General features: G+C 42.7%; 1 protein-coding gene across 3 annotated transcripts in view; it reads right to left on the bottom strand.

Moving 5' to 3' along the window:
• zfpm2a (zinc finger protein, FOG family member 2a) overlaps positions 1-22823 on the bottom strand; it is a 119967-nt gene that overhangs the window by 38791 nt on the left and 58353 nt on the right. For all 3 annotated transcript variants that reach the window (XM_079561755.1, XM_079561753.1, XM_079561754.1), the window contains one exon: positions 6315-6426. In XM_079561755.1, the coding sequence (XP_079417881.1) occupies positions 6315-6426 (112 nt within the window). The remainder of the gene's footprint in view (positions 1-6314; positions 6427-22823) is intronic.

The following is a 22823-nucleotide window of genomic DNA, read 5'->3' as shown; positions in this document are numbered from 1 at the left end:
AAGCACTGCCCTAAATGTTTTAAAGCACAATATCCCTGCTCATAACTGCCCATCACTTCTTTGTGCATCACCTCCATGTTTTGTTGCATTTTGTCTTAAGCTTAGACTCGGCAGAATACAGACGGATCTATATGTGTCAGGAATCATTATGTGGATTTGCGGTATTTCTTTTTTTTTTTTTTTTTTTGCTGTTTGCAGAATGTGTTGTCTTCCGTGCTACATAACGTCTAGCGCAGGGAAGCAGGAGAACAATGCTCATAAAAGAGTGTCGGAGGGAAGCGTCTAGGGATGAATGGAGCAGCGTGGCGCGAGTGCGCGGCTGTGTCTCCGAACATGTCCATATGCCTCGCAGTGAGGCGCAAAGAAAGGGAAGGCAGCGACGCCCTTTTTGAATAGCTTTGGAATTAATGCTTGTTGTGTTTTTGGCCCTGTGTGTCGCACAAATGCTCCTAAATGCATGTGTGGGACGGCTAAGTCCGCTCAGATGGCAGAGCGATTTGGATTTTGCCGTTCTTAACCCGCGAGGCTCGCTCTCCCCCTCTCTCCTCCTCCTCCCTCTCTTCTCTGCAAAACCCCCTTTACAAATTCTCCTCAGTTGCTAATGTGCAAGCGTTAGCTAGAAGACGGCCTTACAACAAGCCTGCCAAATGCTTAAACCGGGAGCATCTACGCTTTCGCCTCTCACACTCGCGGCCTGACCAGACTTATCATGTGGCTCGCTGCAATCAATTATTGTTGCAGTGCAATCGTTAATAATTTCCTAATGAAAATGATTCTGTTGATCTCCGTTGTCTTTTAATTAAACATAATTAGTCGTCGGCTCGGAGCTGTGGCAGGGGACTCCTTTAGGGTACAATTTTGTTTTAATACACTGATAATGAAATTTTTACATTGTGTGGCGTGTTTAGTTATTATTCAGTCACACTATTTCGCTATGTTCCCCAGATAAGATATAATAAGCCGTGCACCTCCTGTCGCCGCAGTCATTTTGAAAGAGCAGGGTTGAAATGAACAATTAAACAGTGAACTGTAAGACTCCTCTGGTCGCTGCCTGTACAGAGCGACACGCGACCAGAAAGAGGAGCTTTTTTTTTCCAAGCAGACGTGGAAGGAAATAGATATTTATACTTAAGTTCTTTTTATGCATGTTTTATACTTATATTCCATACATACCAAGTCAAACATGAAGTTGCTTCTCAAAGTTTCCCATTGAGATGCGCACACAGAGAACACAAACCAACTGCTATCTTATAAATGCACCACTGATAAAAATTAGTCAGTGGTAGAAAAAGCAGTACTAGATTATGTACCGTAAGCTATAGTGACAGTGCTCATAGTGCAACGTGTGTGTTAACTTAACACAAACAGTTTTTTCCACTCTTTACATTTACTCAACTTACAGGATTTGAATGAGAGATTTGGATGCCTCCGATTTCTGGCCCAAAACATTTTCTCATCCCATCTTTGTTCACAGTATCCTTGTGTCCAAACAGGTCATGCTGGTTCATGCTATGCCTCAGAAGTCCAAGGCTGTGGACTAGTGGACAAAGGCATGAAAAGAGGATCTGATTGAAGGGACTTAGAGAATATGAAATAACAGTGCAGCCAGTTGGTTAATTCTTCACTACGCGGGCTTATGTAAAACGGCCTAGTTACATTGGTCAATTTGGGCTCGAACAAAGGGCTAAGTTGCTCCGGAGACTTATTGGACATGCTGTATCTGAATGTGGTCTGGCTTAAGCCGCTTATAGTAGAAAAGTTTAGGTGACCTCTGTATAATTCTACATATAATGGTCACAGTCGGGGAGTATAGTCTCCGATATCAGGTGACAATGGGCTAGTACAATGTAGGTTCAAGACCAAAAAAAAGAGAAAGGAACAGCGCAGAATTCTGTGCTTTCTGCACTTAATCAAACGTGCATATGCGGTTGCTTGCCATAGACTAACGCGGGATGCCATTCCTCACGCTTTTGAAGTCTAAGTCTAAGTCTAAGATCTGGCCTTCAGACAAGCTGTGGCACAAGTCTTGTCATTTTTCTCACACAGCATTATAATTGTTGCCATGGCGTTTTTCCTATTACCATGTGCTGTAGAGTAAAATGCAATCTTTTTTCTCGCCCGTCCTTTGAAGCCGACAGCATCTTATTAAAAAATATGCTGTTCAATACTTTCTACTCTGAAGTTTTTTAAAACATACTCAAAACGCCGCTTTCCCCCTATCATCAATTAGACAGAGGAGCAGATTGCGCAGGAGTCCTCCCATCAGCGTCTCTGTTGATGCTTGTATTGAAGTGATGCGACACCGATGACACACATCTCTCGTCTCCCACTCGTCAGCGCCGTCCCAGCTGCATTGTTTATCAATCTGTTGTTTGTGTGCTCCCTGTCTGTCACTGCCTCTGTCTCTCTCTCTCCCTGCCTCTCCCCCTGCGCTCGCCTCTGCATTACTGTAACATATAATTATTCCGCGCACTCCTCTTTCCTATAACTTGAGCGCTTCAAAGAGACTTGTCTGTCGGGGTGTGCAGGCAGGCAGCAGCAGCAGCAGTGCATTGTGGGAGTTCCAGGTGGATTTCTCGATAATGAGTTAGCGCAGTGCTGGAGTGGAGAGTTCTAGTAATGGCTGGATGCTGTGAGTTTAATGTAAAACAAACAGGGCCCCGCTGACAGGCTGGGACACACAGATACTGCACTCTCCCCTCGCACTGCAGGCTACTCCCATTTCAACAGAGAAAACTCCAGGAGGAAAGTATATTAATAAAGTGGCTAAGTGATAGTTCAGAGGACTGAGGTTTATGACCTCCAAGTCAGTATTGTGAACATACATTTCATTTCAATGGAGGAAAATGAACACTAAAAGTTGCTCAAAGTTACTGAAGTAAAGGTAAAACTAATAGGTTTTAAAGACTAATGTACAGATTACTGAAGCAACCATTACTATCACTACTATTACTGTTTTGAACAAGCAACCTGACAAGAAGACTTAGGGTATTTTGTCTGTATATCTATATAAACTGACACAGACAGCAAATCCATAAACAAATTGCAGTTAAACACACATTTAGTGGAAGCAACTCCTGAAATAGTCCCGGTTGCCGTTAGTGATGTGTGCTGTGAGGTGAACTTGTCCCAGTGCTGAGGACCCGGGGCGTCCTGCAGGCCACCGCACTCACACAGTCTCTGCCTGTTACAAATTCAGCCCATGTTTAATACATAACACACAATACAGGTCTCCCAGGAGTCACTTTACCGCTGCCATCCTCTCCTCTGCACACACTTCCTCAACTTCCTGAATGACAAGTACACTGTGAAAGTTCAATCAACTAAACCAAGCTGAGGAAATGGTTTGTTCCAAAACTATTTAAGTTCATAAACATTAACTATTTCATGTTGACGCAGCCCTAAATGAAGTCTATCTGTAGCAACAGCGCCAAGTTTAGATGATGGTGGGACATATGCTGGAATGACTTTCGAACAACACTACTCTGGCATAGGAGAAACTGATTATATTCCTGCTTTAAAAATAACAAGTTAGAATACAAAGAAATCAGCCAATAAAATGTAAAAAGACACATGTGGAGACAAATGAGTTCTTTGTAATGTTGTTCGGATCATTTGCGAATGTGTTTACAGTGCACTAAGGCTGAGAACTGTACAAAATGTGATGCAGAAATCACAGGTATGAAGCCACTCAAACCAATCACCGCGCCGCACTTAGACTCTCCCAGAGACACACACACGCTGGCCAACTTCCAAAGTGAAGTCCTCCTATCTCCGCACAGGCAGCTATAAAGGAAGCCGGGACCAGCCAAACGTGAGGCAAAAAAAAAAAAAAAAAAACACATTTGCCCAGCGTATGTGTATTGAGATATTCACTGTTTTCCATAAGTAACACAGGAGCAATGAAGCAGCCTACAGATATCCCCCCAAGTCCAGGCCTTTTTTGCTTTACTGGGGCGGCTGAAGGAAAAGTTGGTCTGCAGCCGCTTTCGTTAACATGATAAACACGATTCCTCTCCAACTTTCAGCAAAAATTCAATTTGGAATTTGACAAAGATTTGATTTTTTTTTTTTTTTTTTTTTTGGTACAGAAAGAGGACGGACATTCAATTTCAATGTCACCTCCAGAGGGCTCACACACACACACACGCACGCACACACACACACATACACATGCAGATAGGAATATTTAAAAGAAGCCAGAGAGGAGTGAATGGGCAGGAATGTAGTCACACTCCGGACAGGGGGCGTAAGGCTCCAAGTGTTCAAAACCATCAAAGATTGACTACTTTCAGAAGGAAAAAGTTGGTAAGAGGGGGAAAAATGTGGAACAATTTTGGGGCCTTACATTCACCTAACCGGGTTATCCAAAGAAATGAGGGGCTTTGGAAAGCGCTGATGAAGTCCACCGCCAGGTTCAAATCCTAAATATTACATCAGTAGGTGTATTGAAAACATTTCGATCAGCATTATAGTCCTTTTTGACACAGTATAGGCATTGCATAAATATTTATTAACACTATACCGCACTCTTCCCCATCATTCTATTGAGATGCATTTACTTCAGATGATGTTTTGAAGCACACTCTCCACCTTCCACATTTGAATTAATCATTAGCGAATGATTGCGCACGGATTACTGCAAACTCTTAGATGGTGGAGCGCTGCGAACGGTTCCCCGACAATCGTAATGGGACTGCGAGGTTTACAAGTAGCATTTAGTGTCGACTTACGAGTTAAATAATTGCTTTGTATTCAGAAAGCTCCGTTACACTATCTTCCCCATCGGATGATTCTCGTGGAGGATTTGCACTAATAAACTCGCGGGCACACAAAACACCGCAACTCTCGGCTGGGGAACGTCTGCAGAAGTTATTGTCTTTAATTTAATAAGGCCACGGGAGTAGGAGAGTGCCACACACAAAAGGCGACGCCAGTGAGAGACAGTGGAGGTGACGGGGGCTGCTCTGATGCTATCTGGATGATACATGTATGAAAGTAACGCAACAAAACCGGCAAAAATCCTGTTATTGCTCTATTTTTGTCTTATATACTCTCTCGGAGCTGCAAGATTAGACAATTTTAAAAAGCGGAAGTGCGTAATCTGCTTTAACAGCTTATCAAAACTTTAATGATTTGGCGATAAAGAGCACAAAGTTAAGTAGCCGGTTAAGAGGATAACTCCCCAGTGCAGTGGAGTGATTACTAGATGAGAATTGGGAGAGCGAAAATCCGTTTTTTTTTTTTTTTTGTGTGTGTGCAAATCCTCACTCCTGCCACTTATTCACTTTGAGGCAGAGGCAGCTCAGTTTCAGCTTTGGGGTATTGTCACGGCGTAATCATTTCTGAAAAGTGATAAATACAGGGCCTTTTTTTTCTCTTCTTCTTCTTCGTTCAACCTTCACGAACCAAAACGTGTCTGCATTTGTGTTGTTTCAATGATCTCTCTGCGGGTGAGGTGTGACAATGGCAAGAAAAAAGTGGAGCTACCAACAAAGCAGATGAGAAAATACAGATCACCAAAGGGTTAATCTGTCTGTGTATAGTGGCCCGGCATATTCTAACATTTTTTGGGATATCCTGCTGGTATCTTTGTGTTATGTTTAGTGTGTGAACAAAGGCATGTGCGCACAGGGTTAGGGTTAGGGTGTGCACAAAAAAAAAAAAATGCATACAAAGCACTCTCTGAATCTCCGACAAGGCGTGGGTCATATCATGTAATAAAACTTTAACAACAATAGTGAAAGATATTTTTCCATAGAGCAGAATCCACTGCAGACTGGAGCTAAACTAACGAGTAAGAGCTAATCATGTACCATCTTAAAATAAAAAAGCTCCTCACTTTCTAAAGTCAGTCACAGCCTGAACATGTAGCTCGACTAAATCGGTTGGAAACATATGAAGCAAATTGGAGCAGCCTCCACTCAAGCTGCGTGCCCTATCTGCTTGGAGATAGGGATTCACTTAGGAGAAAAAAAAGGGGCATTAATTACCTTGTGAAATCTAAAGACCATTAAGTTAGTGTGTCAAGTGATGTTTCTCAGTTCCTAATCACACTTTTAGTGATATAAATTACTGAGTGGATGAGAACAACAGATTAGGATGAGGAGAGGCGGTTTCTGTGTGCTCGCCGTGCGTGCATGTGTGACTTTGAGAAAGAAAAAGTTAAAAGTTAAAGAAAGAGAGAGGAGGAGATGAGGATAGAGGGATGTCAGTGTCTTTGTGGGAGCACATGGCGTGGCGTCCTGCGTGCCTCGGAGATAACAGGCTGGGTGCGTCTATGCGTGTGTGTTTGTGTGAGTCTGAGTGCTTACCTTTGCTGTACACCACGCAGTTGTTTTTGTTGTCTTCTGCTCCCTGCCAAGTCACATCCAGCAGCCACCTGGGGCCCGCGCTCAGCACCACCGGGACCGTGCTCTTGGTCTTCTGCAGCAGGACAGATAACACACACCAATCAGTCGCTTATTCTGGTGATTAAAGCAGCATTAATAAGACACAGTTATGCTCTGAATTGCCATAAACATAATTTTCAGAAACTGTAAAGCATGGCACAATCCTTTAGAGAGGATTTCGGGATGAATTCCAGTGTGTCTAATTGTTAGGAGAGTGGTGGCTAGTGCACAATGTGTGAAAAATACTTATCATGGAGAATTTAACCCTGAGATTGTGATCTCCAGGGTCTGGGAATTGCAAAAGAAAAGGAGAAAGAACAAGGTAAAAAGGCTGTGACTTTGAGAGAGAAGGAAGTGGGCGCTCGGTAGTGAACTTTGGGCACATTGTGCCTCACTATCGCCAAGATCTCACTATTTCCTGAAACAAGCAGGGAAGAATTTAAAGAATCAGTATCCATTTCAAAGGGCGATTGAGGTTAGAGTTTTTATAATATGCCGGAAAATTATTCTGAATGTGTAAGGTCATTTTTCTTCTTGGTCAGAGGTCAAATGTGGAGTTTCATTTCTCGCACAGAAAAAATCGTGGAGGGAGATAGAGTGCAACAACCCCCTCATTGCAGATTCACACAGCGCAGTGTCACCAGATTGGCTGCCTCTATTTATCCACATGATATTATTTTACTTTTACACAATACTGTTTGTTTTCAAAGGCCAGGCTGCACTGCACAGGCAAAATGGTGCTGAGGGGGTGGTAGACACATCTCGGACTGTGGCTCCAGTCGCCTATTACTCAAAGGCAAAATGTCAGTTTTTCAAGGCCATTACTTTTGAACCCCAGGGCCTTCCTTCATTAGACGTCTACCGAAATAGTTTAGCTAAAGGAAAATGGGTTGGGGTGCAACTCGACTCTTCATTTCTTTTTCCATCTGAGGCACAAATGGACAGGACACTGTCCATCTGCCTAATACGCCAGAAAAATACCAGTCCTCTCTGCGCCTTTCACTGCGCTCTCCCCCGCAAAAGGCAACAACCTTCAAGGATAAATGCAAATGTCACTTGAGCATGTTAGAGGTCTGAATTGGCACAGATATGCACAAGAGATGAGCACTGTGCACCGCCTGCCCCCTCCTCCTCTGCCTCCTCTGCCACCACCATTTCTCACGTGAACTCTATCTCCTCACAGGCTGCAGGACAAACTGATTTTTAGAGCATTATTAAGGAACAGCAAATACATGTCTGAGAGGAGATAGGGATCTGTCACGGATTTGTCTGCAAAATTAACAACACAAATAGAGATTCTAAATAAAGACAGATTGCTACATACTCCCTATATATACATCCGTGCACATTGGCATCACTCCCTGCCAAAGTGATCAAACACAGACAGTAAATTGTGTCTGTTGATATTCTTATTCCTTCTGCTGGCATCGCCTTATCCCGCGCTGGCAGCAGATGAGAGAGAGAAGACCTCTGTAATTTAAGTCATCCTCCATTTCACATTTCAAATTAGCCTCACAATAAAGTCTTCTATCGGGCTAACCTGGAAATCTCACAGCCCTGTCAAAGGAGCAGCAGCGACCGGCCGATTGTTGCCCGGACGACTATCTGAAATGGGAATCAGATTAACCCTTTCTTAGATCTCCAGACGGGAGCCTTCTCTTATTCAGCGCTATAGAGGCCTCTCCCGTGTCCCTCCGAGCCGCTGGGAATTTGCCATATTCCAGATGCTCCTAATGGGGCCAACAGGGACTAAACACTGCATTAACGAGACACCTCTGCGCTGTTACAAATCACAACTTATTTGTTTCACACATTGTTACCAGAGCATTTTAAGGTTATGACTAATGTGCACTATTTGGGATTTTGCAGCCAATTCGTACTGCTTCCAAGCTTTTTTTCTTCTTGGTGCAAACTGTGCGAGAGCAACAACCCAGCACAATGTCTGAGCACAGATTTACATAATGCATCTATATTGACAATAGTGGCCTAAGTGCGTTGTAAGCATGCCGCATGTTAGCAGGCATCACAAAGACAAAGACGCGCAGAGAAGCCAGTGCACGCGACACAGAGTGGGGATTAGGGCGCGGGGCTCGGGCGCAGGGAGGGAGTGTCGGCTAAATGCAAATGAAAACATTTGTAGGAGCAGATCAGCTGGTCTAAGTGTCCGGGCCACAGGGAATGGAGACTGACAAGCACAAAATGACGGTTTCTCCCCGGCAAGGGCACAATGCGATCAGCTGGGTCAACTGTAGGATTCGATGAGAGGCTTTTTGGCAAAGTCTAAAATAGCAACACGGATGCATTGTTTCCTGAGACACTCGAGATGAGACAAGTTCCTGTTTTTAGACATTCCTGTACACTTTTGTTCACCCCTTGTCAATGGATTTGTGCTTTCACAGCCAATTAAATTCCAACACACCCATGGGAAACACGTGTGTGAGTTTGGTATTTATTTTTTATTCATTAGTTGTTTTATTTGGTGGGGACAGTACATGTTAATGAACACACATGGGCCATGTAAACACCCCACCACTGGTCTAATGTACTTGTTTTTAGTGGTAGTGGAAAGCGGAGTACTCAGACGCAGGGAGAACATGAAAACTCCTCACAGACAGGCCCCGTCCAGCTGGGGATCGAAATCCAGGACCATCTAGCTGTGAACCACGAGCACTAACCGCTGATGTATTTCATGTAAACTTTAAACAATATTAACATACGATGTTCATATCTTTAGTCCATTTGTATATGACTTCAATACAATGTCACATGCAGTTCATGTGGCACTCGGGGTAATATTATTGAGTAAATACAATGTGAAGAAAACATTCACCAAGGTGCTCTTTTTTTCCGGGTTGAATATTTATGTAATCTTCAAAAAGGAGCATACCTATGTAACATTCATATGGTATATAGAGGTACATTTAGTATCAGTTTCACAGTCTCATCCCTGTCAGAGGCTGTGCAGCCCTCTGGCCCTTCTCCTGTGTAATGCGTTCTGCTTTATCCTCCTGTGCCTTCACTCCACTGGTGCAATACTAAACTACTATTTTCTCACTCCCTCAGTTACGTTCCTGTAGCCTGTAAGAGATACAGTGACCAAAACAGTGTAGTCAGCGAGGAAGTGATTACAAACTGATGCTCCAAATTCGCCATAAAATGAAAATCAATATTTCCACAAGTTGCTGCAACATAAAAGATAACCTTCATTGATTTTTTCTAGACTTAGACCTCTGTGATAAAATCTAATATAAATTTTCAGCCACACGGATTTGGATCAGAGCGGCGCAGGGGCTCAACGATAAGTGAGCGCACATCTCTCAGACTTGGATTTTTTCCTCTTGCCTTTTCCCTCTTCCAAGGCTGGGCTGTACTATTTATAATTGGCCCGGTGCGAGCAAAAGCTTCTATCAGGAATCTGTTCTAATTTTTATTACTGAGGAGCTAAAGCCTGTTCCAGATAATTTGGAAATTTCAGGGGAATTGTGATAGAGCTGATGGCACAGCCGGACCGACTCCAGAAAAGAGCTAACCTGTAATAGCCTCTGTGGCTGCACTGATTAAATGTTGCCATAGATGAAAGACCTGCCATCACCGCAATAAATTAACCAATCACACAAATCCCAAGTCGCTACTAATCCCTCCTTGATACCATGATCCTCTGATCAGCTGAAGGAGGTGAAGAAGAAAGTGGCTTGTGACACTCAGCTTCAGCTAACTCCCTGCTCCTGTGTAAACAACAGCTAATGATATCACCACTGACCATTTCAGCTCCAGCGGACACTCTTAACCCGCTCGCGGTCAGCCAGGTGAGAGACGCACAAACCTGCGGCTGCCAATGGTTATTTTGCTCTTCGATTTCCCCCCTCTCCCCCACCAAGGTCACTCACTGGCACTGTATCCATCCTGATCCCCAGCTGCAGGATTTAGACAACTGAGAGATCAAAACCACTCCGCCTAAATATCTCTAGACACTCATTGGCTTTATACATGGAGCTCCAGCACCCGCTCACTGCAGTATGTAGGATATGTAGTACACTGTGTAGAAGACAGGCCATGGAGCCATGTTGAAACAAAACCCGCACGAGGATGTGTACCTTAAATTAGCTTTTTGAATCTTTGTTTTGATGATTAAAGATTGAGAATTAAGTCCAGAAATGTTCCTCCCATGTGTTTTTGAGTATTCTGTGAGGCATTTCCATCTTTCTTTGCCCCTGTGTTTTTTCCTGAATGCAAAATGTCCCCCTTTAATTTCTCCCTTCCTGTCAACGCTCGCTTTCTAACCATATAAAAACAAGCTTATGTATGGGTTATGTCAAGTTTATGTGTCCTTTGCTCCTAACATGGCAGTGGGGATAAAGGATTTGTACCTGTTTTACCAGTCAGTTTACAGCAGACAGCACACTCACACCTTGATAACGTCCGCTGCAATTAGTTGTTCGGCGCGATGAAACAAATTGCATGTGGTCAACTGGAAATTTCATTAAGGGAGATTTTCCTGCAGCCCTCGTTATCGCGCGCCGTATTAATATTTTCTTAGCCTCAAGGATGGACGGGATGCGCGGGGTCTTTTTTGTTGAATAAATGCTCCAAAGCTCACATAGTCTTTCACTATCCTCTGCTGGCAAACAGCTTACACAGTGAGCAGCTGCATATATTTTTCACTGAAATAAGACTCTCTGTCAATATTTTTGCATAAAGGAATGTGACAATTTCTCAAGTCGGCTTTTGTGTCATTCTCTGCTCTAAATGGCTCTGGCTACATCAGCTCCAATGAAAAGATACCTATATATTGCCTTCATCCGCCGGTCCTCCCCCTCTCCGTGTCTCCTCCTGTCTCTAAGGCTACAGCATCTGCTATTGGGAGGACTAAATAACAAGGAATATGCAGGAATCGTACACTAATTCCCTTTTGGAGATAGATCTTGGCTCCTGCCCTGTCATAAATCAGAGAATTTCGATATGAACTGAGGCAGGCGCTGCTCTAATCATTTCTGCATTTCAAATTGGATCACTGGCTCAATCGCTTGGCTTTTAAACTGCTTGCCTAAGAGCAAATGTGAGGTGGGAGATAATTCGGCTCAAAATCTCTGCCTGTGTGTGCCTATGTGCGCCGGTTAGTTTACTGCTTGAGTGCAAGAGAATGCTTTTTTTTTCTCCCCCCTCGCCTCGGCCCCATCTTTCTCTTTTCAACTTTGTTAAATTGACTTTTCATTTTGAGAATCGATTAAACTGGGGGAGAGAGTGACTACTGTTCCCAGAATCTTTAAAGGGACACCCATCACAGTGCACACACATGCCTTTATTAGGTGGGTGCTATCATGGTGGCGGCGCTATGGGGAATAAATATTTTCTCATTTAAATCACCTTTTATCCCGCTGACTGGACTATAAGCATCAAAGTTCATGTGTTGCATTAGCTATTGCTTATTTGACTGAGACGCGAGCTGTGGTCACATTTGCACCCACATAGGGGGGTATGGTCTGATTGCTAAACACGTTTAGATGCGTGTAAATAACATACACACAATTATTTACTGTCAAAAAGTACGTTTTCAAAAATGCTGTGGAAAAGGGCATGCAGCATGTGTACATAAATACATAAAATATCAAAGCACACAATCAAGAGGCTATATTAAAATACACTGACATGAACCCAAACTTGAAGCTCTGCCAAATCAGTAGTAAATGCTCTTTTCACTGCAACACAAACACACACACACACACACACACACACACACACACACACACACACACACACACACACACACACACACACACACACAAAAGCTATTTCATTACTGATGAATTTTCCTTATATGAAGACGCCACAGAATTAGAATCTGAACATTTATTAAAAAAGTGATACCAGTACATTAATTATTTTGTCTTTGCCCCTTTGCTGACCTCTACCGGAACAAAAATACGTGTCTGCACTTAAAGTTCCCAGCACAGAAACGTGAAGAATAGAGCAGGGATGTGGGGGGTCTATGCACAGAGCTCCGGGCACATTGAGGTGCTCCAAGTCTAAAGCCAAACAGTTTAGTGTAAGCTGTATCTGCCCCGAAGACAAGCAGCCCCATCTCTCCACCTCTGCTCCTGATACTTCCTCTTCCTTCCTGCTCGAACAGTCATGTCCAAAGTCTGGCCCTGGGGATAATCACAACTCAACATCGGGAATTTTATGGTCAGTATGGTACTGCTCTGATGCTTTTGATTGGAAATAGCATCGTTGAGTAGAATAGCAAATGCCAAATACCAAAAGAAAACCTTATTATATCAGGGATTCATAAATATGCATAGTACTCTATTACATTATACATTATCTAAACTTTTACAATCTTGAAGTGCTGGATGTCCCTAAACATTGGTGTAATTGGGTCGGGCTGTCGCCTTGTTGAGCGTTAACGTACAGATTCAAAGATTGACCGATTTTTTCAGCTGCCAGTGCCAATACTATCCCTGTCTCCTTGGGCAAGACACTAAACCCTGCACTGACTCCTGTGTCTGTGCACGCTGGTGTACGAGTGAATAGGTGAGTGGTAGAAAATGCTTTGAGTGCACAGTTGAGGTACAAAAGAACTATATGTACTGAACATTATGTGTGACCATTTACCGTTTTAGGTAATCTCATAATGTTAACCATGTAAAGCGGGTGCCATATTCTCTGTGCTGAATAAAGAAAAGGCCCAATATTGAACTTTATTTGAGTGTCATAAACATTGTGGGTCAGTGTAACCAACGTCTCCATGATATAAGAAACAACTGTAATTGGGTTTTGTACTTTTTTGGTCCCGCCTCCTAGTTTCCCTCCGTGTTCTTTAATTCAACTTCACAAAGTCCATGGCTTGCTCCATAACTTTGTATAATACGTCTGAGGACTACTTGAAGTAGTAAACAAGTACTGGGGCTGAATATGTTAATCATTTCTTGGAGGGTGCCGTGTAAACTTGTACCTCCTCTGTTTGGCTTTGGTCAGGGGACAGAAGTGCACCTCGGCTCCACTACTCACTGTTTGAATTACACAAAATTTCCCATTTGAATTCAATTGGACGACTTGTTTGATCTTTTCCGTGTAAGTTAGGCTTGACTCCCCGAGCAAGGAGAAGCTGTGTGCGCGATCATAATAGGGAACCTGCAGCCGGTAATGTTCACCTGTATGGATATTACTGCGCCCCCCGGGGGTCAGAGTGTGTAGGTGGCACATGCTCCGGACAGATCCACTGCTTCTACGGGACGAGAATAAACAGTCGGGGGTGAATGAAAGAAGGGAAAACCCCTAGAGTCAGTTTGTCAGTGGGTTCAAATCCACACTCTCACAACCACAGCGGCGTCAATAACAGCAAATATAGACAAACAATAAAATGGCAAGAATGATGCCGGAATAAAGCCCCTGACTTTAGATAAACCTCGCTCTCCCCTTTAGGTATTGGATTTTAATATTCTTTTGAACCCTGCGCTTTTCTCCGGTCGAGGCAGAAATTTCATGATGCATTAGAGAGGCATCTACTGTGTAAGATTTTTTTTCATTTTTTTTTTTTTACTTCGCAAGTCGCAAGGCTATTTCGCTCTCTCTCTCTCTCTCGCAGCAGCAGCCATTCATACACCCTTTTATTCATATTTATAAGAAGCGGTGATAGCAACGAGCACATTTCAAAGTATAACAAATTAGGAACGAAGAACAAAGGGAAGATGCTCATCACATTTGTAACTTTGCTCAAACGGCGAACAAATTGAACAGAGCGAACACAATTTGCATAGCCCATAATGATCTGCATATGTGCTAATGTGCGATGGGTTGATCCTCGGTGCACTTCGGAGAAATGGGGTCTCACTAAATCCACCGTAAAAAGAGCAACAATATTTACACCAAGTTAAGTAAATAAGATAAAGATGGTGAACTTGGCCCTCGCTAAATGCATTAGACGTGAACTCTCTTATCAGAGTCTCAGCACACGCACTGGTAAAAGATGGGATTCCTGAGCTGGAAATGCTCTTTGTTACCCAATTAGTTTGCCGACGACCCCCAGTATAATATTAGCGCTTTGACGGCCTCATGCTTATGTGTTAAACAAGGTGTGGGTGGACCACCAAGGAGGCAGCGGACACTGTCCAGATGTCCATCGCCTCGTGCGCCCATTTGCTTTCCCTGAAACAACAATTTAACCCTTTTTTTGTTTGTTTATTCATTTTTTATTCTGATTCTGAGCGGTTTCTTCTTCAAAGGTCCCTTGCCAAAGATCGTAGTACAAGCTCGTCTCACAGTCATCCCAGTCCATCTTTGACTAAACGTTTCTCCGCTTCCCTTTGCACAGTGTGAATATTTCAAAGAATATTATGAGGACGACGTACATGAAACTGTACCAAAAAAAAATCATTATATGGCTTGCAAATGGAAACAATCGGGGTTTTTATTTGCAGCACTTTTCAAGAAAGTTGTGTCAACATCTCACAGTTACGGCCTGACAGTGACAGATGGCGGAGCAGCTGGCACCACTCAACTTTGTTTCATTTTTCTTTCCATTTGCCTCGTCTCTGCATCCTCCTTCAGTGCCTTTGCAGCAGTAGCGGTCTGCTGTGTATTGAAGTGTTGGAGAATCGTTCATTTGGGAAGACATATTGCCTACTGTAAAACAAGAAGATCCGTGTGAAGCCAGGGAGTTGAGCTGACTATTGTCATCTGTCACTAACTCTTGTGACTGGGGCCTATTTGCGCTTATTTGTTGTAGGAATATCACAGCTAAAAGGGAATCTTACCAAATCTGCTCCGAGAAGTCATTCAAATTCGCACGACTCTGAGATAAGTGCGCGAGTGATAGCGGGTGACTTGTTTAAGTGTTTTGCTTTCCCATATGGAACAGTTGTTCATGCATCTTAATGTTCAGATCAAGCTGTTTACGAGTTTGTGACACGCAGAAGGATAGATGCAGATTGAACATGTCGACACTGACAGTTACAGATCCTCTCTGTGTCAGTCTCTGATGGAGCAGAGCAGACAGGAGGGGAAGGACGTACAGCCCTCTGGGAGTAAGAAGTGCCCATGGACCTGGAGCATTGTGGGATTCGGAGTCTTCACTGACCCGGTAATGTCTCAACAACAAGGGGAGAAAAACTATTGTTGATAGTAAATAAAGTGTTTGTGATCTGTGTGTCTTTTAATTGAATTTGAGTTCAAATATAGACATAAAAAAAGGATTCATGCACAGATAGCTCTCAGTACAAACGCCACAAAAAAGCATTAGTAGAAGATCTGATTAATAAGTGTGTTTTTGCAAAGGTAATGATTTGATCCTTGGGATAGGATTAACACGTTTTATGATGTTTGAATGTTATCTTAATTACAAAACAGCCCTAACCAGGGTTTCACTCAATAAGATAATCATGTATTTACAGATAAGAGGCTTCGCACACACACATCTACAATTAATTCAACAATATCATAGCATTGAGTAAACAGCAAATGATCTTGTATTGGGTCTATCCTCAGCATGTTCCAGGGAGAGCTCGGAGCAGTTACAGTGAGCAGAGACCATGAGTGTGTGGCGCCTTATCTGGGCCCGCCACATCAGTTTGGGTAGTGGTGTTGTGATGTAAGGACAGTGAAATGTCAGGTTCACTTGTAGATCAACTCAACCATGCATTATCTCTCAAACAGTGGAGCTGGGCTGTGGCCACAAGAGCTCTGACTGTAGCCCAGTGACTGAGTGCTTCACAGCTAATACACAGGCCGTGGGCGCAATGAGTTCCAGCTCCGCACCGAGAGCTAAACACACTGGGGACAGTTGGCTAGAACAAATGATGGCCATGTCTTTATTTAGACCCAAACGCTGTTTCAAACTTGCAAGTGTCTAGTTGCATATCAAAAAGGCCTCTTTAATAGCCCTCTTCTGTATGTAACCTGGATTTGATAATACATACATGAATAGCACTGAGCACGAGAAAACAGGCCAGATAATTACCATTTCAGCCGTCTAAAGAGACCCCATCCCTGATACTGGTCTGATCCCAAGACATAATTGATGCATGCAATCACAAATTGGTCCTCGGCCGAAAATGCGGGCCATTATTTCATTAGATGAAGTCAGATCTTTTATGGTCTGACTCTGAAATTCAAAGCTTGTTAGTGTTGATGGATACTGTCTCTTTCAAACCATATTCCTCATAACGTAGATATTAACAAACACATACTGTGTACCTCCTTGTTTAGAAAGAGTTAGTTTGTTTGTGCAGATTTGAGGCTGTGTCCTGCCGATGCGTGTCATTTAGCTGCTATGCAACACAGAGGTCCTATCCGGGGGTGCCTTCTTGCATATGTAATTGGCTGTTACTGTAAATAATTGCCTGGGCCAGTGCCAGTGCGATGTGCAGATGATTTGTGTGTCTGCTCTGTACTGTGTATGTACTGTATGTGTCTGTGCGAGCGCATCTGCCCCATCCCTACTCCACTCTCAAGTCCCACTGATTCTCCTTTCCAGCCATGTTGAATCCTCTTTTCCTTATCAGGCCAGCCCAGGCCTGCATCAGGCTCTCCTTGCTATGACAGAGGCTACAACAATAGGCCTGCGATACCGCTGCTTAGCGCTGCGTTTCGGAGGGGAAACCTGCCACGGGCGCAGATTAACTACAACACACACACACACTAAATAGATTGCAGCCTCCAAAACAAAACATTTTTCAGAATGCCTCCTCTTGATTAATGAAGCAATGACAAGAAGAAAAATATAATTTCTGAAACAGAAAAATCTGCCACCACTTGTTAAAGTTTAGGGGTAGCTAACAATAAACATATTGAAGGGAGAGGGTGGGCACAAGGCTCAGATAAATGTTGTGAAGGACTGAATCATTTCTGGAGCAGCTTTGGTGCATGGTCCATATTCCTATAACAATTGTACTAAACACACAATTATCAGAGTCCATCGGTGACAGCCTGTGCCTCCCTGTGCCAGGTGAAAACGAGGACAGTATCTGGACATTTCTCTCTCCAGTTGTCTGCAGCTCTTTGCTCACACCAAGTTTGCACAGCAGTCCCACACACAGGGACGCCACAAACCACTTAGTTAAAAAACCCACACCTTTTCTGCCGTTGTCACAGAAAAGTACAATACAAGTGTAACTTTATCCCATTAAATTTAACAAATCTGTTTTGATCAAAGTTATAAAAAAACATATAAGGTAAATAAAAGTCTTGTAGAAAAGCTACTAGTGGATAATAATCTGGATTAGACAAGTCTATATTTCAATTAGCGTGTAATTTGTGCTAAAAGGTCCTGCAGACACATAAAATCCAGTATTGTATTGAATGCAGCTCATTACAGCGCACCTTGACTAAGCCCTCGTAATTAGCATTGGTAAGGCATTGTACAAGAGGCGGCTACAGCCTCATCAACACATTTACAACACAGCCCTAAATCTGCTGCTCATTAATAGGCTGCCTCCCAATCAATTATTAACACCTACAATGAGAGGCTCTGAGGGCCAGGCCTTTTACTGCAGGCACACCGCGGGCCAGCCCTGCTCCGCTCCTGTCCAGCATAGGTAATTAGACCCTTTAAAGACACCTGCTACTCAATAGCTTCGACCCAGACTGTTCATTTAGCCCCGATTGCACACATTTATGTCTGAGTGTCACTATTAATTTGCGTTAATTTGGGGAATGTGTGGAGCAGGCGGAGGCATGTGTCTCACCTGCACCGGGCCGCTGTAATGGGACTCTAATGGTCTGATTGATCAGAGAGAGTGACGAATGAGAGTGAGCGCTGGCAGCTCTATCAGTCACATACACAGAAGAAGAGGAGAGAACCTCTAAAAATATACTCAGCTTGTTCTTTTTGTCTTTTACAATACTGCTTTCTTCTGTAAAGTATCACTACAGTGACCCATGCACCAAATCATGTTTTGAATGATGGAAAACACACCCATGGTTTTAAGGATACTACACGCGACATAAATCCCACTTCCTGACTGTTGTATTTGACTGGAGCTAGACTCAGGGAACAATCTAAAAGCACCATATGCTCATCATTTCAAATGGATATAAATGGCAGTCCTGGATTGGATAGTTTGTCTTAAGGATCTGAGGTATGAGGATCTCTACTTGTGTGTTGTTTTCACTTAATGTCTCATACTTACTCAAATGCTTCTCGGGTTAATGCATTTAAAAAATATATATTAGATACTGTGTATGGATGCACAAAGAGGGTAGATTTAATGCCAGGAAAAAAAATCTCCAACTGATATGACAGTGCGGACCAGAATATCTCCATGAATCTTAAATATAACATTATTTAATATGTACTGATATGGTGATGAAAGATAGGAAAGTAGCACAGCGTGGCCCTGCATAGATCTCCCTTACACAGCGCCATATGATTGTGTTAACAGGTCTGCAAAAGTAATAACTATAACTCTGGTGTGGGTGCCAAGCTGCGCCCCTGGGGTCCACAAACCTGCGCGGGCCGCCCCATCAGCTGTGAAATCTGCTTCCCTCTTTGATAAACGCCGTAGATGTGTGACCCTATCTCCGTCCTGCAGATGCCCAGATTTCCTGTTATGCTTTTTCCCTTCTGTTTTTCCTCACGCTGCTATCTCACTGTCTCTCTCTTTTTTTTTCTTTTTTCTTTTTTTAACGCGTACTGCTCTCTTTCCTGTGAACTGCTTGAACAACTGCGCGTAATGCTCCACTCACTGCTCTTCCTCTGCATCATCTGTAGCTTCAGTCAGTTGTTTGGAGCCTCACAGAAACTGCATTTGTGGCCAAAAGGGCAACCAGTAAGGGCAGACATGACCAAAATCCAGCCTGTGAGCCAGTTTCAGTACCGAGTGAAAGTATGTTTTATGAAGGTAGTGCCAACTCAGCTACTCCCAAAGGAGAACAGACTCTACGCAGTTTCTTTATGAGGAAAATGAAGGACAAAAAGTAAAAGAAAATAATGAAACTTTCAACCATAAATTCACTTTTGTATTCTGTGGTTCCTTACGTTAAATGATAACTAAAACATTTTGAACTGGTCTTGAAGTAGAACTAAAATTTGCAACCATACAGACTTTGCCAACATCGAATCGTCTTGCCCCAAATCTCCACCACTCTCCTCATTATTTACTATATAAGCCACTTTGCCTCAGCCATTACACTTCGGTCCATCTGGGCTCAATGCCAAAGACGGGGAAGCAAGACTATGCGCTTGTCGGCCTGTGCAAAAATAGCCTGACCTTAGTTAAGTCAGGGCTGATTGATGTTTCTAAATGAATGTTTAAAACTTGTATCAATATCTATAACTCACCGGAGGCTCATGGGGTTTGAAGGATGAGACAGGGGCCTTACGTAAGGCAATCACTTTTATAGTCATTCAAAGACACTCCAACAGTGTATGTTATTGGGGCATTGAGCTTAAAGAACATTCAAATATGGGTACAAGGACACAATATCATTAGATGCAGTAACAATGTTTACAGTTCTATAATAAGTCTATTAAATGAAACCAACTGGACTATCTTGTCGATTTTGGTGTATAAAGTACTATCACTGCATGTACTATGTATTCTAATGATTGTAAAACGTTTATAGGCTGCAGGGGAGTTTCCATAAAGTTTACTGCGAGAAATATTTTAAATTCAGTTTTACACCTATAGTAATGTACAATTACTACTTAATTTATGAACATACCCACATCATGCTTAAAGGGATATTTCAGGATTTTTGACATATGGCCTCATTTCCTAGTTATGCAGAGTGTTGTTGATTTCTGGAGACTTTTTTTTTTAATTCACACAGTCCTTATATTTCAAGAGTTTGGTGGTGCTAGGCTAGTGCTAGAGGCTAGTGCATGTCTATGGTAACTAGTAGCCTGCATTAAAAACAGTCTGACCCAAGCACAGTGCATCTGAGGCAAATCACTTATAACACCAGACTACCAATATAAATGTCTGTGTTGACTGAATCATTTTTGAAATGTAACCATTTTATCATTTAAAAGAACTTATATTTGAGCAGCATCAGCTTCCTGGTTGTAAGCTCCACCGCGGCGGAGTGATCTGCTGGGTTACCGGATCTACAGGAGTTTGTTTTCCTGTGGCTGGCATTACTACTTGGGAATTCACAAAGGAGCTTTCTACAAATCCGATATGGCAACGTTTGGAGGACGACCTGATGATCTTGAAGAGGTTTTTAATGCAGGCTACTAGCTACCATAGACATGCGCTAGCCTAGCACTATCCTAGCACCACTAAACTCTTCAAATATAAGGACTGCATGAATTAAAATAAATAAATCTCCAGAAATCAACAACACTCAGGACAACTAGGATATGAGGCCCTATGTCAATAATCCTGAAATATCCCTTTAATAAGATCAAATAAATAATACCTCCTTTGCTTACTGGACAGTGTATTGGTCAGATGTAAAAAAACAAAAACAAAAAAACAACACGACTGCAAGCAAACTTTGGCAAATGGTACAGAATTCTACACAATACACCGTTTATCAGAATGACTAAGAGAAGTAGTTGCAATCCACGCATTGTTCTCCGCTCAGATACACTCTCCACTGTTCAGCCTCCCTCTGCCGCTCACCCACCCTCCCATATACATCTACATTAGCCTGTTTTCACTTCTTTCCCTCGCTATATTTCTTCTCCGTGTCTCCAGGTGCGGCTAGTTCAGACTTTCACACCGTCTCTACGTATCAGCGCTTTAAGATTTGCACAACTCCCTGCCCCCCCCACTGAAATAACCAAGATAAATGCAGCGCCATATTAGGGATGTTGCCAACGGCTACATGTTTGGCAACCCACTGAGACCCGCGCGGGAGAAAGAAAAAGATGCACAGCTATGCACCTTCAGACATGTAGATTCCCACGTGATTTTCAAGATTTTTTGTGTCTAAAAAAATAATAATAATACGAGAAACTAAAACTGAAACCATTGACCTAAACTTTAATGATTGCGAGAGAAAACCTGCTAACAGCCAGTGCCCTTTTGCAGAGATGAAACTCGGACGAGCAGGGAAAGCAGCAAAGCATTAAAAAAAAAGGGATTCCCGTGAGAAAAGACACACATGAGATGCTTTAAGGCACCATGGCAGCTCTCGTTTCCTTTATTTTAATTGCGGGGTGGTTTGGCAGTCTCGCTGACCCCTCTGCAGCCCCATTACAGGTGATGACCAACACCTGCTCACAGTTTAGAGATGAGGGGGGGAGAGATTTGGACTCCAGAGAGCACTTAGTCTCAGTCCCGCGCTAGGTTTGATAGGATTAAGGGCATAGTTTACACGGATTTTGGCAGATAAATCAACAAGATGTTTTCACAAAGCTTGTGCTGATCAGGAGACGTTTAAAATATCGTTTTATGTCAAATTTACAACTTTACGTGGACAAAAAGTTGTTCAAAATTGAAAACACAGAGGCTAAAAAAAATAACCCAAAATCCAATTAGTTTTTTGATCAACACTGCTACCGTACGCATGCAAGGTTTCAAAGACATACAGGTAATTTTGTCACTGCTTAACTACATATAAATTGCGCATAATGTTAGATCTGCAAGCTAATCACAGTTGCTGCTAATTTGTTAGTATTTTAGCCGTAAAACTTTGCAGTATTACTTTTGTTTCAAGATCTCATTGTGTTAAAGCAGAACTAAGTAACTCATGCCCCTAGAGGCCATAAGCGCCACTGCAGGTGTCGTAGCATGTTGAGGTTTTTTACCGATTAATTGCCCGTGAGAGTAAATACTACGCTGACAGAAAAGATAAAGGGAAAGAGGGATATTGCGTATCCATTTACACAATGGAGATATTTTTTTTTCACTCTAACTTGGCTGTAAATACTGCTTAAGTGGCGCTAGCCCACAGTTAGCTTTGCCCGTTAGCCAGTTAGCTTCTTCTTCGTGAGTCCATTAGTGTGTATTGCGCCTCTGCTTTCCCTGTGCCGGAGCAAGAGCTGCAATTGTGGCTTTCTGGCAAGAGACGCCGGGGGGAGATGAGATTGTACAAGTCCCATTAACACTTGTACAAAAAGTATTTATTATGGTAATAACGTTGCTTAGTTCTTCTTTAAGAGCAGTGTACTATGTGGTTGTAGTAATCCATATTTGACTCATCTCACAGTAATAAGCTATGACAGTTGATAGTTATACCCGTGACCAATGGAAATCTAGCAGCAGGTGGAATTATAGAGACCAATTCGACTATAACTAATTACTTTCATGTTATTAGGGCTCATCTTAGGGAGCAAAATGTATCTAAAATAATTCATAAACAATATACTTTGATATAAAAATGTGTATCCATAAAGCATCTAGTCCCAGACCATATTGTTTGATAGAAAGTTGTTGACGTCAGGTGGCTTAGGGGTTATTCGGGGAGCGGAGTGAAAGGACGCTGGTCTAATATATGGGCTGAGTTGCTTTGGAAGGCGAGTAGAGGTGTTGCTCTGTCAAATCA

Source organism: Gobius niger (genome assembly GCF_951799975.1).
Source record: "Gobius niger genome assembly, chromosome: 8".
Classification (NCBI taxonomy): Eukaryota; Metazoa; Chordata; class Actinopteri; order Gobiiformes; family Gobiidae; genus Gobius; species Gobius niger.
This window is presented reverse-complemented; position numbering and strand designations above follow the sequence as displayed.